At 39.4% G+C, this 18,068-nt stretch overlaps 1 protein-coding gene across 2 annotated transcripts in view; it reads right to left on the reverse strand.

Annotated features, from left to right (window-relative positions):
* The window catches only part of homer1b (homer scaffold protein 1b), a 95,459-nt gene that overhangs the window by 13,696 nt on the left and 63,695 nt on the right, over window positions 1-18,068 (reverse strand). For both annotated transcript variants that reach the window (XM_069938433.1, XM_069938423.1), the window contains exon 8: window positions 10,661-10,741. In XM_069938433.1, coding sequence (XP_069794534.1) covers window positions 10,661-10,741 — 81 coding nt within the window. The remainder of the gene's footprint in view (window positions 1-10,660; window positions 10,742-18,068) is intronic.

An 18,068-nucleotide genomic window follows, 5' to 3' on the forward strand; every position in this document is an offset into this window, starting at 1 on the left:
TAAACTGTTTTGAGTTAGAGGCATCTTTGAGGATAATCCCTCTTAATCACACAAATTGTTTAATTTTATCCCAAATAAAAATTACATTTTTCAATAATGGTGTATTCATTTTCCTGTTAATTAATTTAAAATTCCATTTATAAATACATTTTTCTGCCTTCTCTCTTACCATGTGGAAGCCAATTACAGTCCAGGAAGGAATCGCCTCATTTTTTTTTTTAAAAAAAGCAGCAATACAATGAATTTGTGCAGCTAAATAATATTTTTAAAAATCTGGTAATTTTAACCCTACCAATTTAATATCCCAGATCAATTTATCATGGAAATTTTAAAAAAGACCAAAGGAATGAATGAATATGTCCATTAAGATTTTATTTTAATGATTAGGTAGTGGGATAAGTAAGGATTAAAAAAGTATTGAATATTCGGCATCATCTTCATTTTTACAAAATTTACTCTGCTCAATAATGTGACGGGCAGGTTTAACCACCTACGTAGGTCCTCCTCAATTTTCCGCAGCTAGGGAAGATGATTAATTTTGTATAGATCATTCAAATTGCTATTAAAATACTTCATATTGGATTTGGCCCCATGAAACTGACTGCCATATTGATATTAGGTATAGTCTCCTTCACCTAAAGGTAAAATCTCACTCCTGTCCCAGTTTATTTTATATCCCGACTTTCCCATGTAAGTATGGTTTTAAGTCTAACCAGGGAGCTGGCCGGGTCAGTCAAATAGATCATCAGTAAATACATTTATATTCTTCCTGGTCCACTTTAAACCCGTTTGTGTCTAGATTCCTTCTGAAAGCTTCAGCCAATGGTTCTATTGCCATAACAAATAGAGATGGAGATAGCAGACAACCTTGTCTACTCAATCTATATAAATGAAAAGACTGATGAAATCTGTCCATTAGCAATTTTTTTTTTAAGCTTTTGACTAAAGTGCTCTTACCCAATTAATAAAAATTTGGCCCAAATTGAATTTTACCATCGTTTTAAATTATAAAAAAAAACACATTCAAGCCTATCAAAAGCCTTTTCAGCTTCCAAAGTCACTGCAATCCTCTAGTCCACCTTTATCTTGGCTAAAGGTTATCTGCCAATATTATCTGAAGATTGTCATTTTTAATAAATCCTGATTGATCAGATTTAACCAATTTTGGCAAATATTGAGCCAATATGTTAGCTAATTCTTTTGCTATTATTTTATTGAAGACATTAAGTTATTAATGGACAAGGGTTTAGATGAGTCTCCTGCAGCACACCATTAAGTAATCTGCCATCCTGAAAGAAATCTATTTGAAACTTATCTGCCTTTGAGGCTGATAGCTTACCCCTAAACCTTATTACACAATCAGCTTGTGAGTATATATGGATTTTCCAAAGGGAAAATAAAATTACATTCTCAAATATCCCCATTTTACTTAACAAGCACAACATTTCATTCATAAAACAATTCTCATGACCAAATTACATTCTGAATACTAGATTCTAGCTTTTTGCTCCTGACAGTTTCCAGGCTAATTGAACAATGGTTTCCTATTTTTCCTCTCCATCCTTTCTGAAATATTTTGACATAAAAAGGGAAAAACAGAACATTTCAAACCGATAAACGAAACTGGCCTTTGAATGATTATCTAGGTGACATAAATGGCTGTTCCATCAATGAAATAGTGAAAAGTATTAAAAGGAACAAGTATATAGCTGTGAGCAGCATATCCCAAGTAATTGTGGCTGGAGCGGAATGGTAGAGGAGACAAATAAGCTCAATAAGTCACCAGGGTGGGGGGAGAAGAGGAGTGAAGATGTCCAATTGAAAGAGGTAATAACAAAGATTTTTAAAGGACAATTGTAAACATGATGCTGGATCAGAAATAAGGTGTCATGATAAGGATTAATTATCTGCTCAGACCACATTTCATTGGATCAAAGGAGGCGAGGGACTCTAAGAAAATACAGAAGTAGCTCTACCCAATCTTTCGAGTTCCATGAAGTTTGTGCAAGAACCCAATCAACCTGAATTTGATGCACTCCTCACATTTATGGTTTTCATACTCTCAAAAGGTGCCAGAAATATTGGGAAAAGTGCAAATGATCAACTGTGAGATTAGAAATAATTGAACAAACAGGCATTTTTAATTTTCTACTCCAACTCAGCCACTAGTTCTGTATTCTCCCTTAAGATAGCTACTTAAAAAAACACCCAGGGCTTAAACTTATCACAGGAAATAAGGCAATTAACAAATACTTTAAAAGTGAAACCAGCATAGAATTCATGGTAGCAGAGTACACGGGATCATACTTGGGAATAGAAATAGGCCACCTGGCCCCTTCAAGCTTGTTTGGCATTCTAGATCATGGCTGATTTTCTACCTCAACAATCTACCTTGGACAATCCCTGACACTCATTCCATTAACATTCAGAAATCTGAAGAATTACAAGCATTAATCAACTTAAGAAATTCCTCATCTCAGTCCTGAAACTCCCACGCCTTTGTGGTTTTCAAAATTTTTCTTTCTACTCACGTACCACCTTGTGTAATCCCTTACTATTCACAGGGAATTCCTTAACTAGGGAAACCCCTTTGCAGCCACTTTTTTTTTAAAAATTTTACAACTTTTAGAGTTAACCACACATTCTTCTAAACCTGAGAATTTCAACCCGGTCCATTCAACCTCTCCTCTTATAGCAAACCGAGCTAAGGAATAAGTCTTGTGAATCTTCTCTATACTCCCTCCATGAGGATTATATATTTTTAATTTTAGGAGACTAATACTGTAGATAATACTTCATGTGTAATGTCATCACTTTGTATAATTAGGCACCTGCATGTAGCTTTGATTTGTGACCAAGGATATCTAAGTTTCTTTGAAAAACATTTCCTATTCTCACACTATTTAAACACTACTTTTCTAGTTTGTGAACTGGATGAGCCAATTTTCCTCACATTTATGTTTAATCATATCACTCACCGACTTATCTATACCCACCAACTTCCCAACTCCAAACCACTCTACAGCCTCCTTTCTACTCTCACCACCACATTTGTATCAGCAGCAAATTCAAATAGAACAGTGATGTAGATTGAAGTGGAAGTGGGGCCCACAATTTGCTACACTTGCCAACAAATTCTCCATCCACAATACACAACTCAAATGTTTCCCATACAATTTTGATTAAGTGGAAAGAAAATACACCACCTACACACAATGGTTTAAGTGATATATTGACTTATCCAAGTCGAGAAAAAATTAGAAATGTGATTAAAGATTCAAATATTAACTTCCAAAAGATGTGGTATCCTAACCTAAAGAATGAGGGTGTTTAGATGCTCTGGTGCTGTGCTGTCTCGTTCCAAGTTGGTGTCACCTGATTCCCATGTTTTTTAAAAACCTTGCTTTAGTGGTCAGGGTTTTGACCTACAAGATTTTTTCAGGTTTTTCTTTTTTTTTATAATTATAGATAACAGTTTTGTTCAATTCCAAATAATGTTAACATTGATAAATTATAGAAGTTATTAAATCTTATTTTTTTATGATTGAGCTCAGGATTTCCTGATATACTATTTTATAATTTATTTTTTTAATTCTCAGATCTTGTAGCTCATTGCCTAATTGCATTGCACGATTGCTTAAATTGTAAAACATTAATAAAATATTTTAAGAAATACTTCCAACTTATATATCAAACCCCAGTGTTTGACTTATCAAAACTCATTGGCTTCCTCTCATCTATTCTATTGGTCACTTCCCCAAACAGCAAGCACGATTTCCCTTTCATATTTTTTAGGCTTATTCCACTTAATCCTACTATTCTTTGCACAGTGTTATTACGTGCTTCATTGCAGCATTTTACTTTCTATTTGTGTTAGGGTAACATGTCACTAGCTCTCAAAGTACAAAGGAGAGAGCTTTTGAAAAATAAGGACATGGAAAAGGAAGTTTATGCAAAGTAGATGCTGGACCCTACAAGATCACAGTGCTGTATATTCAATGTACAAAGAGACTGTAACTACAGACAACAGTTAAGAAACAAAGGCTTATCCAAATAGGAAGCAGGCAGCCTTTGTGATCTGCAGGTCAAAGGGACTGAAGCTCAGCTCAGATGAACAAGAGTCATTGGGCAGTTGGACTTCAGGCAGCTTGAGCAAGAGGGCAGCATGACGGAGAAATACAACCCCCTCCATCTTCTCTTTCAAGACACAAATGATTGTGAAAATGCCACTGTTCCTTTATTGTCATTTGGTCTAGATCCAGGAAATTCCAACATAACAGAGAAGCTTCACCAGACCAAGTTTAAGTGGAGGATCATAATCTCAATCAGAATGAAGAATCTCAAATGATAGCAAATATGGCTATCCTGCATGTATCATCCAAGCATGCTTCCAAAATTTAAACTCTTCTTAAGGCTTCACTGTCCAATGCAGCTCTTCATTCAGAACACCCAAAAAAACCTCCAGGACCACATTCAAGGTTTGCAAATGTTTGAGTGCAACAAGTTAAGCGGTCCAGAAGCTTGAGTCAACTTCCTCACCTGCTTTTTTAAAAAAAATTAACTGGTTTCACATTCTAAAAGGATCTCCCACTGATGTCTTTCATCCATATCAACTAAATTGAAATACAAAGACCAAGTTATATCCTTAAACACTGGGATTTTTTTTCAAATGCTCAAACTCCAAGACAAATAAACTAAAACAAGAAATTGCTGCAACCCTCATGAGCTGGCCAAGTGGATTCAAAATTTGCATGATGGAAGGAGTTAGAAGGCGGCAGTTGGCAGTGGAGATTTCTTTTTAAACTGATTGGAGGCTTTTGACCAATGGCGTGCTACAGGGATCAGAGCAGGGTCCACTGTCACCCATTGAATAGCAAATGGAATTTAATGCCCAAGGTGAGAGGTATTGTATTTGAATTATTTACTGTCACATGTACCAAGGTACAATGGAACACACCTTTTTCGCATGCTATCAAGTCAACCCACCCCTGAGTACCACAGGCAATACAAAATAAAAGTACTGGGAAAGGTTCAGATGAAACATGCAAGGGCACCATCATTTTACTAATGGAGCTCAATTCAAGCCTGACATCAGCAGGGAAGAAACTGTCTTTGAATTTGGTGGTGCACGTTTTCAAACTCGTCCTCTGCTCAATACAATGTCACAGGGAAGAGAATGTATCTGGCGTGGGATGGTTCTTTTAATATTAGCTGCTTTCCTGAGGCAGTGGGAAGTGCAAATCAAACTCAATATACGAGAGGTTGGTTTACTTGATGGCTTGAGCTGCATGACAATTCTATGCGATTTGTTGTGGTCAGGGTAGACCAGCTTCTGTACTAAGCTGTGATGCATCTATACTGGATGCTTTCTCTAAAGCATCGATTAAAAAATGGTATGCCATTTTTGCACTTTCTTGTTGTAACAGTGGTTGGAGCAGCATAGATTATTGATAGTTACACCCAAAAACTTTAAAACCTTATCATCTCCACCTCAGTATTCTTGAAATAGATTGGAATGTGCTTCACCCAGTTTCTGAAATCAGTGACCAGCTTTTCATTTTGTTGAAATCAAGACAATTGGCAAGTTGGACAAGGCAGGTCTTGTACAGTAGGAATTTAGTGTTGAAGAATAGAGAAACTCAAGGTACAGGTAACTAGTTCATTGAGAGAGGCAATATAGATTGGCAGGGAGTTTGGCCTACTTGCCTTCAACAGTCATGGCGCTGAGTACAGGATTTGGGACAATATTACAGCTAAACAAGATATTGGTGGAGCAGTGCCCATGTTTGGTCTCACAACTATACAAAGGATGTCATTAAGCCATAAACAATGCAAATGTTCCCAGAATTGGAAGGATCAAGTTTAAGGAGAGACTGATCTTTCTCCAAGTGTAGGAAGCAGAGGGTGACCTTAAGGAGATGTACAAAGCCATGAGTGGCTGGAAAAGGTGAATGGTCAGACGCTTTACGAAGGAAAGGGAGTTGAACTAGACACGTAGGTTTAAGGTGAGAGGGGAAATTAAATAGGGACTCTTTTTTCCCCTCTTCTCACACAGAGGGTAATGTGTATAGGGAACAAGCTGTCAGAAGCTGTACTTCTATATTAATGCCAATGTATAGCGGCAAATGGGTATTTGGAAAAAGTCAGACTAACCAAAGGACTTGCAAAAAACTAATCACCATATTTATTTGCTTGTATCTTTTTAAAATTGTTCCCATTTGGAATAGCAAGATTTATAGACAAAATCTAGTTAAACACATTCATTTTTAGAATAACACTTATCTTGGACTAGGCTATATTTTAACATTATTGAATTTAAACATACAATTATTTAACAGTAAAAATCCAAGAATTTGTCAATTTTACATTTAAAAAAAATCCACAAAATCCATCTTGATTCCCAACTCAAGCCACTCAGTAATGGCATCTTTACTATCCAGTTCATTTGTTCCAAATGCTGTGCCTTCATGAGCAAGTGGCGACATTGTCCAGTGTAGCAATGCTTTTTCTGCTTTCAGATCCATTTTGTTTTGCAAAAGAAGTAAAACTTCTCTTGCGGTATGCTGAAGCTCCAAAGTTTTCATGAAGCAAAGTACATCAGAATGGGTCAGTAACATTATTCTTCATCCATGAGTTTTCAAAACTTCAGTGGAAAAAGTATGAATTGATATATCATTGCCATCTTACAGCAATTCACTTCCAGGAATCACACTTCCAGTAAAACTTTGCCCTTGCAATACATCACAGTTGCAAGCACAATTCTTTAGGACTTGTAATTATTTAGGTGGTGTGGTAATTTCCTTGCAGGGGAGCCTTTCCTTCCCTTTATTTTTTTTATTGAAAGTGTGCTCATTGACTAAAGGTTCGGAAAAAGGTGTACCAATATCTTGTATCTCATATGGTGGTTATTGCTGAATATACTTTTTAAAAAAAAAAAATCAGATAATTTGCCATTCTGTTACTTTACCAAACCTGGATTATTTCCAATAGTTAGCAAAGTGAAATGAATGTCAGCAACTACTTTAGGTATTTCTACTTCAGGTATTTCTTTCAAGCAACTTCAAGATTAATGCCTAGCATCAACATCAATATTAGTACTTAAACAAGTTCATTATTAACATCCTTCTACAACTTTTAAACCATTTTCACTTCAGACACTGTGGTCGAAGTAAAAACAGAATGCTGAAGAAGCTCAGCAAGTCAAACAGTCTTCTTTATATAGCAAAGAAAAAACGCAACTGACATTTCAAGCTGGATTCTTTCAAGGTATGGAAAAATGTTGGCAGGCGTCTTAATAAAAGGGTAACGGGGACGCATGGGAAGGGGCATGGTCACAAAGGCAGGAAGTAATAGGTGGAGAAGAGGGAGGACACAGTAGCAAGGGATGGCTAGATGAATAGAAAGGGAAGGGGTGGAGAGCGGAGGGAAAGAAGGGGTAAGGTAAACAAAGGAAGGGAAGAGAACAGGTCAGCAGAAACCAGAAAAATTGACGTTAATGCCATCTGGCTGGAGAGTGCTCAGACAGAAAATTAGGTGTTCTTCCAATTTACAGGTGGTTTTGGAGGGATAGGTACAAGGCCATGGACAGACTGCAAATATGGGAGCAGAAAATAGAAATGTAAGGGTTGGCCACTGGGAGGTCCCTGATGTGGACAGACTGAAGGTGCTCACCGAAGCAAACTCCCAGTCTGAGCCCAGTCTCTCTGATGTAGAGGGCCACAAATGGACCACCAGATACAATAAATCATTCCTGCAGATATGCAAGTGTTGCTTCACTTGAAAGGCCTGTTTGGGGCCCTTAACTGTGGTGAGGGAGGTGGTGTAGGACAATTGGTATGGAGGGATGAATGTACGAGGGAGTCCCTGAAGAAGGCAGAGAGGGAAGGAGATTGTCTGATAAGTGCTGAGGATAATGTGTTGGATGCAGAGGCTGGTGGGGTGGTAGGTAAGGAAAAAGGAATCCTTGAGCAAAGAGGCAAAGGTGGCCAGGGCAGATGAGTGGAAATGGAGGAGATGCTGGTGAGGGCCGAGATGATGGTGGTGGAGGGGAAGCCATATTCGTGAAAGGAGGATGACATTTCAGATGATCTGGACTGGAAGACTTCATCTTGGTAACATGAATGACAGAGAAATTGCAAGAAGGGAATAGAATCCTTGCAGGGACAGGGTTTGAGGAATTGTAGTTAAGGTAGTTGATGAAATTGGTTGGTTTGTAACATACGTCAGTGGAAAGCTCATCTCCTGAGAGGGAGACAGAAATCCAGAAAGGGAATAGTGTTGTCAGAGATGGACCAGTTGAGTGAGATCAGGGTGAAAGTTGGCAGCAAAGTGAATGGTCATTCCACCTATTATCTGCCTTTGTGATCATACCTTTTTATTCAGACACCTGCTGACTTTTTCATTACCTTGATTAAGGGCTCAATTATTTTTCTCTTTGCTATATAAAGGACACTGTTTGACCTGCTGAATTTCTCCAGCATTTTGTTTTCACTTTCAAAAGTGAGCCAATTAATTCAATGAAACAAACTTCATTTGCCTTTGTACTTCAAGGCAATTTTATACATTATATGGTCCTTCAAGTAGTTTCTACACTTGGAACAGAAACATCTTCAATTTTGGCATTGCATTCCAAATATAGCATTGGACCAAAGTTAAAGGTTTGTGGAAGTTTGAATTATTGAAGAACATTCAACTTACAACATTACAACTCAAACGAAGTTTTAAAGGTTTTTGATCCAGTATGTTACATGTTAGCACCAGCAATGAAATAAAAAATATTGATGATTACATTTACATTACCCAAGATTAAACAGTTAAATTTATAAAATGAAATAATTCCCTAATTTGAACTGTGTTCTGGTTTGACCTCAAATACTGTGTTTACAACAGAAATTGAATGCATGCAGACTTATTTAACATTGCTTCATTATTATTATTCTTTTAAAATTGAATTAGCCGGATTTGGTTAGTGTTTTGGAGATACTTGGTTACAAAAGCATCTTCACAAATAATTATTTTACAACAATGACTTTTGAATTCTTTAAAAGCCAAGGTTTTCACAAGTATTGATTTCACTCAGTCCAAAATAATTCAAGAGACGGTTTTAAAATGCTCGTGTGAACTTGATCCAGCAACTTCTCCCAATCAGAACAAGATCCACTTGCATTTTATTGAGAATTCCTTCCCCAATTGGAAGGTTCTACAGCAATAACAAGGAAATGGAAGAACAAGTCCAACCAAACATTGGATTCAGAATAATGATCCCAGCTGACTTTTAAATCAAAGCACTAAGAAACAAAAGGTTTTCTTTAGAAAACAAAACAGTTAAATGTATCTTAAACACTCATTGGAGACTGAACCTATTCTCAAGTCACATTATCCAGCAGACAGAGCAGAAGAAAGTGGACTCACAAATAGCAGTATTGACTTGTTTTACTATACAAACTAGATTTTGCTGCCATACTTTTCAAAGTGTTACTGAAACAATATTCATAGCATTTTTTGAATCTTAGAGATTAAAATTTTGCTTCCAACTCCTCTGAACTTACAACATTAACCATAAAATTAAAAATGATCATCCATGCTTTGTCACAAAAAAACCCATTTCTCGTTGCTTTATTCTGTGCACTGGTTAGATTCTGCATAAGATGCAAGAAATATTTGGACACTCAGGAAAGATTTATAAAATATCTACACATGACCGATAAATATAGTTAAATTTATGGCAACTTTGAAATGATTTTACATTTTTTCAAGGATGGTTTACGAGGGCAAATAATAATAGTGGTTAAGGCGGCATGGTTAGCGCAATGCTGTTACAGTGACGAGGGTTCGAATTCCGTGCTGTCTGTAAGGAATTTGTACATTCTCCCTGTGTCTGCATGGATTTCCCCCAGGGGCTCTGGTTTCCTCCAACTCTTCAAAATATACCAGGGGTGTAGGTTAATTGGGCAGCACTGGCTTGTGGGCCCAAATGGTCTGTTACCATGCTGTATGTCTAATTTCTAATTTAAAAGTCACTTTTTTCAGTTCCCTTCAATTCCAAATTTGAATAAAAGTAGAAACACTGCCAATTATGGTTTATAAGACGTGGCAAATGGATGACTAGATCAACTGTAAAAGTTTTCATTTGGTCACAATGTAGACACAAGACATCTTCCATTCTAAAATTTAAGTTGCAAGTGAGTGGAAATACCAGTTCAGTTTCTTTGGAGCGTTTGCTACCTTTTAAAAGCTCCCTCAATGCAAGCAGATTACTCAGCCTTAGAAAAGTAGGTTAAATTTTAGAAAAATGTGTTAACCCCACATTGAGCCATATATGGTGGTATTTTCTTGAAAAATTAATGCTTTTTGGAGGTTAAAGTTTGTGTATAAATATTTCCATCTACAAGATATTCATTTCAGAACCAACCATTTTTAACTTTCTCTCCCAGAATCAGTTTTCATTGATCAAGAAAGAACCACCTTGGAATGTAGTTATTTTGTTAACAGAAGGCACTATCGATTGTCTAGAAATTTATAAAGTTACAGAAAATTCTACAATCGAGGTTGTGCACACTTCTGACCATAAGGTGAAATACAGTATAGTCAGGTACTATAGAGGAGTTATGCATGAGTGACCAAGGAATCTGAATGGTGGGGGACCAGCAGCAACTTTTACCTGCAATTGTTGTGACAGTGTGTCTCTCTGTGCCCCCAGCTCCCTAGCTCCTTCAATATCCTTCTTTAGTCGCTCAATTTCCTAAAAAAAGACATTAACCATCAGTGATCAAGAGGATAAATCAAGTTATTATTCAGTTCTCTGTATTTTCTTCAAGAATCACATTTTCCCCAAATCAGAATGATGAGATAAATTAACCAAAAATATTCAAGCAGCACAATTTTTGGCTACAATTGGCATTGAATTCATCTTTATTTAGTTGATCGTGTTCTTGCTTCCAAATTAGAATATTGTAAATTTATACCTCATGATTTGACCTGGAAACAGTGTTAAGAAAGTCCTGCATTGACAAAATTGCACAATGTGAACAAAATGGCTACATCACAATTGGTCTTAAAAGTGGTATAGGCAATTGCAAAAGGATTAAGCTCTTATTATCCGATTTAATTTTTGCTGCCAGTTTAAAAAGCTTTACTCCCATTTTGCTCCATTTAATAATGAATGAATTATTGAAATATAAAAGATGCTTCTTCAGGGAACTTGATATGGCAGATGAGAAGCAGATGTTTCTCTCCTATGGGAAAATCTAGAACTCGGGGGACATTGTTTAAAAATGTGGGATCACCCTTTGAAGCAGAGATGAGGCAATTTTTTTTATTCTCAGAAGTTGGCCTTTGATACTACTTTAGATGGAAGCAGAGGCAGAATCTTTGACTATTTTAAAACTGGAGATAAATAAACAAGGGATGAAAAAGAATGCAGAGTTAATGTTATAGACAGATCAGTCATGATTAAATTGAAAGGCAGAGCAGGCACCAGGGACTGAAAGGCTTTCTTGGCCATTGGATTTTCCTGTTGCATTGTGTGGAGATTAATCTCCAACTTCTGACAATCCTGAGATAAAAGGAGAGCTTAATTGTCCCCAAAACCATACCACATCCTGCCTCTTGAGTAATGTGTTGAGCTGACCAGGACAATTTCCCCAAGACTATTTACACAAGAACCTAGGTCTAGCTGCAATTTTTGGAATCAAACTATACTCTACATCTTTTACTGACAAAAAAAGCCATTTTTAGGGAAATAGCAGACTTCCCCCTTTGGATTACATTGTTCTAATTATTCAATGTTGCTGTGTGACTTTTGAGTTATTCCAGCAAACTAAGAATTGCTGCAGCAACTTAGCAAGTCAAAGAACATCCATGGATACAAATGGTCAAAGTTTTGTGTTGGGACACTTAAGACTTGAAGATCAAGGGAAAAATGTGTGATATAGAGAATTTAGGTTAAAAAGACTTAAGTTAAAATGTGATGATTAATCATAAACAGGGAAGCCAGAACGGACAGAGAGTTTACTAGCAGTCAAGGACAGAAGGAGCTGCTGAATATGTTTTTTTAAACCTATCTTTTCATGGTCATAGTGAGAGACATGCAGGAGACAAAGGATTGATAAGAAGTGTGAGAAACAGAATTCAGTGAATGCAGAGTTCACAGCGTACGTAACGAACGTGATAATTAATAATGCAGTTATACTTAGAATGTTTTTGTAATACTAACCAATTAAAACAGTATTAATAAGAAGGGGAAGGGCAAATAATAAAGGTATAAAAATCAATGCACTGTATGTATCGGGGCTTAACTGGTGAGAAACCAGTTGAGTCCAACTCTGCAGACTTGTAAATAAAGCTTGTCGTGTCATCAGTTTTAAAGAGACTCATGTGTGAGAAGTTTTATTTCTGACAAATGGGGGCTCGTCCGGGATCTACACTCCGGCCGTGAGGGGAGGCGAGAAGAGGGACATCGGAGGCGGTGCACCCCGCTGAGTTCAGCGGCTCCTAGTCCCTTGCTCGTCACTTCGGGCGGCTTGAGCGAGTGGTATCCGGACAGGGTGACACGACAAGACGGAGAGGAGAAGGGTGACGGTTCAATCCCCGGGAAGACACCGGTAAGTGACGACTTACGATTGTGGTGTGGGGATTGGGTAACAGGTGTAACGGGATACACCTGTTTGGATAAAAACCTAACGGAATAGATTAAGTATAGATCTTTTGTCGTTGTGTGAGGACCCTGTCGCGGGACTCTAGGATAGACCCCAGGGAAACCTCGGCGGTAACCGAAGGAGGGACAGCACCTCCGACGAAGTGCCGAGAAGAGAGGGGTCAACCCCAGGAAAACCTCAGCGGTAACCGAAGGAGGGACAGCACCTCCGACGAGGCGTCTGAGAGGAAGGGAGTAGGGTCCAGAGCGAGAGGGTCCTCAGCAACGATAAACAGATCTAGGTGGGAAAATGGGAGGATCAAAATCTAAGGGCTCGTCTGAAAATTCAGGACAATTCCTGGGAGTACCCCTTGACAGCCCTTTGGGGAGAATGTTTGAAAATTGGGATAGTAATAGATATCGGGACAAAAACAAGAAAAAGATGGTCCAATATTGTCTCCTTTGGTCAAAACAACCTATTAAAGGTTCCTCGGTCTGGTGGCCGAAATTTGGATCTGATGAGGATTGGGTTAGACAAACATTAAACATATATGTAAATTCGAGACCAAAGGTGAATCAAGAAGAGTCAGCATATGCATTTTGTTGGGTTCCCTGGCCAGGATCCTTAACAGAATGTTTTAAATTGAGAGTGGCAGGAGAAAAGAAATGGGAACCTCTGGACAACCTTCCCCCTCCTTATATTCCCCCGGTGCCTACTGCGCCCGAGGAAAGCTTATTACCGGAGGGGAAAGGTGATGAATCTGATTGCCCCCAAGGGGGCCGGGATAAAAAGGATGAATTAAGGGAGTCGGACCCTAAACTTCCACCGGTAAACCGACCCTGGACAAGATCCCAGACTGGTCCAGGACCATCAAAGTTTTCAATAAACCTAAATCCCCTGAGAGAAGTTCCTATGGGAGGACCGGGAGGGGGAACGGGATATGTGAATGTTCCCCTAACTAGTACAGAGGTGTGGGGATTTAAGAAAGAAATGAAAAAGTTATTGGAAGATCCTATAGGACTGGCTGAACAGCTTGACCAATTCTTGGGACCAAACACATATACGTGGGAAGAGATGCAGGCAATAATGGGAACATTATTTTCACCCCAGGAGAGGCAGATGATTCGACGGGCTGCCCTCCTCATGTGGGAATATGAACAACCTGGGGACCCTAGACCCCATGAACAAAAATATCCCCTAAATGAACCCAGGTGGGACAAACGAACACCCGAGGGATTGGCAAGTATGAGACAATATAGAGAGTGGACAATTAAAGGGATACGGGAGGCTGTGCCAAAGGGTCACAATTTTACCAAGGCATTTGGGAACCACCAGGGGAAAGACGAGTCCCCTACTGATTTTTTGGAGAGGGTGAGAAAGAATGTCCAACAGTATGCTGGTGTGGACCCTAGTACACCAATGGGTGAACAGCTTATTCGAATTGAATTTGTTTCCAAATCATGGCAAGACATTAGAAAGAAACTAGAAAAGGAGGAGGACTGGAGTGAAAAACCCCTAAGTGAACTGTTAAAAAAGGCACAAAAAGTATATGTGCAGAGAGAAGAAGATCAAAAGAAGGCGACAAAGGTTATGGTACAGACTATCTGACAGATGAATGCTGAATCCAGAGGGGAAAGAAAACAAAACCTTCCTCTAAACAATCCAAAATATCCAAGAGAGGGAAGACCCCGGAGATTCGTTAAGTGCTATTACTGCAATGAGGAAGGACACTTTAAGAGGGAATGCCCCCGATACAAGAGGGAATTGCGTGCCCTCGAACTTATGGAAGAAGATTAGGGGTGTCAGGGGTTCCAAATGTTAGGGACCAAATATAAGAGGGAACCCCTGGTAAAACTAAAAATTGGTCCCAAGGGAGAAGAGGTGGTGTTTATGGTGGACACAGGAGCGGAACGAAGTAGTGTAATAACTGTGCCAATCGGAACTGAGCCTATAAAAAGTAATTTGACAATTTCTGGGATAGAAGGAGCTCCCAGAATGGTATCAATAATTCCCCAAGTAACAGTGAAACTGGAAGAAAGAGAAGGGGTATAAGACCTCTTGTTATTACCTTCGGCTGGATTTAACCTCCTAGGAAGGGACTTACAGGCTCTCCTAGGTTTGGGTGCTCTCCCTGTGGACGGAGAAGTGCGAGTCCACCTCTGCGCTTTAAAGGAAGAGGATGAACGGCAGATTGACGAGAGAGTCTGGTATAAGGAGGGAAATCGAGGAGGTCTGGACATCCCACCTTTACATGTCACATTAATACCAGGTCATCAGCCGGTAAGGAAACGTCAGTATCCTATTTCTTTGGAAGGGAGAAAAGGGCTACAGCCGGTAATTGAGACTTTAATACGAGACGGACTATTAGAAGAATGCATGTCACCTTATAACACCCCTATACTCCCAGTAAAAAAGTCAGATGGATCCTATCGCCTAGTTCAGGATCTAAGAAGTTTGAATGCTATTGTTCAGACCCGCCACCCAGTGGTGCCTAATCCCTATACTATTATGAGTCGGATTCCCCCAGACCATGAGTGGTTTAGTGTTATCGACTTGAAGGATGCCTTCTGGACTTGTCCGTTAGAAGAGGAAAGTAGAGATATGTTTGCGTTTGAATGGGAAAATCCATGGACAGGTAGACGGAGACAGTTTCGGTGGACTGTATTGCCCCAAGGGTTCACTGAATCTCCAAACCTGTTTGGACAAATGCTAGAACAAATCCTGATGGACTATCCACAATCTGATGATTCCCAACTAATGCAGTATGTGGATGATTTACTATTATCAGGACCCAAGGAACAAGAAATGAGGAGAGAGACCATTAGACTCTTGAATTATCTGGGGAAAAAGGGTCTACGAGTGTCCAGAAACAAGTTACAGTTTGTTGAGAAAACTGTGATATATCTGGGACACCAGATAAGTAAAGGACAGAAACGGATTACCCCTGAACGAATTGCGGGAATCACTAGAATGCCTTTACCCCGTAATAAGAAGGAAATAAGACAATTCCTGGGACTCTTAGGATACTGTAGGTTATGGATAGAGGACTACTCAGTTTTGGTGAAGTTTATGTATGATAAACTGACAAATGAAAATGACTATCCATTGAAATGGACCCAGGAGGAGGAGGGATGGTTCGAGGACTTGAAACATCGCCTAACACGAGCCCCAGTGCTCACTCTGCCCTCTTTAAAACAGCCCTTCCAGCTATTTGTCACTCATAACCAAGGAACAGCTGTGGGAGTTTTAACACAAGAAAAAGGCGGTCAGCGACACCCAGTAGCTTTCCTTTCCAAAATGATGGACCCAGTGTCTCGCGGATGGCCGACGTGTATCCAGGGAGTAGCGGCTGCTGCTCTGTTGGTAGAGGAAGCACGTAAACTTACTTTTGGAGGAAAGATGACTGTGTACACCTCCCATTCTGTGAGTGTTTTATTAACACAAACTGCCCATCGATGGCTGACTGATTCTCGCATATTAAAGTATGAAACCATTTTAATGGTTGGAGAAGATTTACAGTTTGCAAAAATTAATAGCTGCAACCCAGCTCAATTTTTATACGGCAGTGAAACAGAGAAAGAGGTGGAGCATGACTGTGTCGAGTTGACAGATCTTCAGACCAAGACCCGAGAAGACCTTTGCGATACTCCGCTGGGAGAAGGATATGAATTCTACATTGATGGCTCCGCCAGATGTGTTGACGGAATGAGAAGAAATGGGTATGCTATAATAGAAGGAAATACTTGGAAAGTAGTAGAATCCACGAGACTACCCGGAAGCTGGTCAGCACAATCCTGTGAACTATATGCCTTGCAGAGAGCCCTCAAAATACTGGCAAAGAAAATTGGAACGATTTACACAGATTCCAAATACGCATACGGAGTAGTGCATACCTTTGGTAAGATCTGGAAGGAGCGTGGTCTAATTACATCAAGAGGAAAGGAATTGGCACACGAACAGATGATTACTCTGACTCTAGAAGCCTTAACATTACCCCAAGAAATAGCAGTGGTCTACATACCAAGCCATCAAAGGGGAGATAACCCGACAGCAATTGGAAACAGACTGGCTGATGAAGAAGCCAAAAGAGCAGCCATGCAACAAGAAGTCCGTTTGCTGACTTTAATCCCAATAAGGCAAGGCATAAAGACAGCTCCCATTTTCACTGCTAAAGAAGAAAAGAACATGGATCAGCTGGGCGCAAGCCAGTTACCTGATGGAACATGGAAAACACCAGATGGAAGAATTGTTCTAAATAAAGAAATAACTCGCAATATTTTAAAACACCTGCATCAACAGAGCCACTGGGGCACCCAAGCCTTATGTGACACAGTGCTTCGAGAATATGTGTGTAAGGGAATCTACACCTTGGCCCAACAAGAGGTGCAAAATTGTTACCTATGCACAAAAATTAATAAGAAGATAATGAGGACAGGGACCATGGGAGGTCAACCATTAGCCATACGCCCTTTTCAACGTATCCAGATCGACTTCACAGAGTTACCTCAAGTTCAAAGATGGAAATATCTGTTGGTGATAATAGATCACTTTACCCGATGGGTAGAAGCCTTCCCAACAATAAATACTACAGCCTCTACAGTAGCTCGCCTCCTCCTAGAGCAGATAATCCCCAGATATGGTATAATGGATTCTATAGACTCAGACAGGGGTCCACATTTTTCTTCAAAAATCCAGCAATTGATTTGTGATGCATTACAGGTCTCTTGGAAATTACATACCCCTTGGCATCCACAAAGCTCAGGGAAGGTCGAGCGTATGAATGGAACACTAAAAATCCAATTGACAAAGTTAATGGTGGAAACTAAAATGCCTTGGATAAAGTGTCTGCCCCTAGCCTTATTGAGAATTCGTACTGCCCCACGAAAAGATGTAGGGCTGTCCCCTTATGAAATGATGTTTGGGCTTCCCTTCTGGAGTACAGTTGAGGGGTGTCCCACCTTGGGGGAAGGGGATATATTTGTTAGGAACTATTTACAGGCACTGTCACGCTCTCTTACAGATTTACGAAAGAGAGGACTATTGGCACAAACACCGCCACTAGACTTTTCTTTACACAAAGTGGAACCAGGAGACTGGATTCTTATCAAGACCTGGAAGACTGAAAAACTCCAGCCCCAGTGGGAAGGTCCATACCAAGTTCTCTTAACTACAGAAGCTGCAGCACGAACAAGAGAGAAGGGGTGGACACACGCATCCAGATTTAAGGGACCTGTAGAGGCGCCACAGGACCCTGATACGAACTCAGATTGGACTTGTATTCCTGGAGAAAAACCTCTTACCTTACGATTTCGCAAAAAGACTTAATTCACAATGTTATTGTTATGTTCTTTGATTTTTCTTAGTTTGCCTATGTCTTTATCAGGTGTGAAATGTAAGAAATGCAGAGATACAGTGGTCCTGTTTCAGGACCAC

The sequence above is a fragment of the Narcine bancroftii genome, chromosome 1 (genome assembly GCF_036971445.1).
Source record: "Narcine bancroftii isolate sNarBan1 chromosome 1, sNarBan1.hap1, whole genome shotgun sequence".
Lineage (NCBI taxonomy): Eukaryota > Metazoa > Chordata > Chondrichthyes > Torpediniformes > Narcinidae > Narcine > Narcine bancroftii.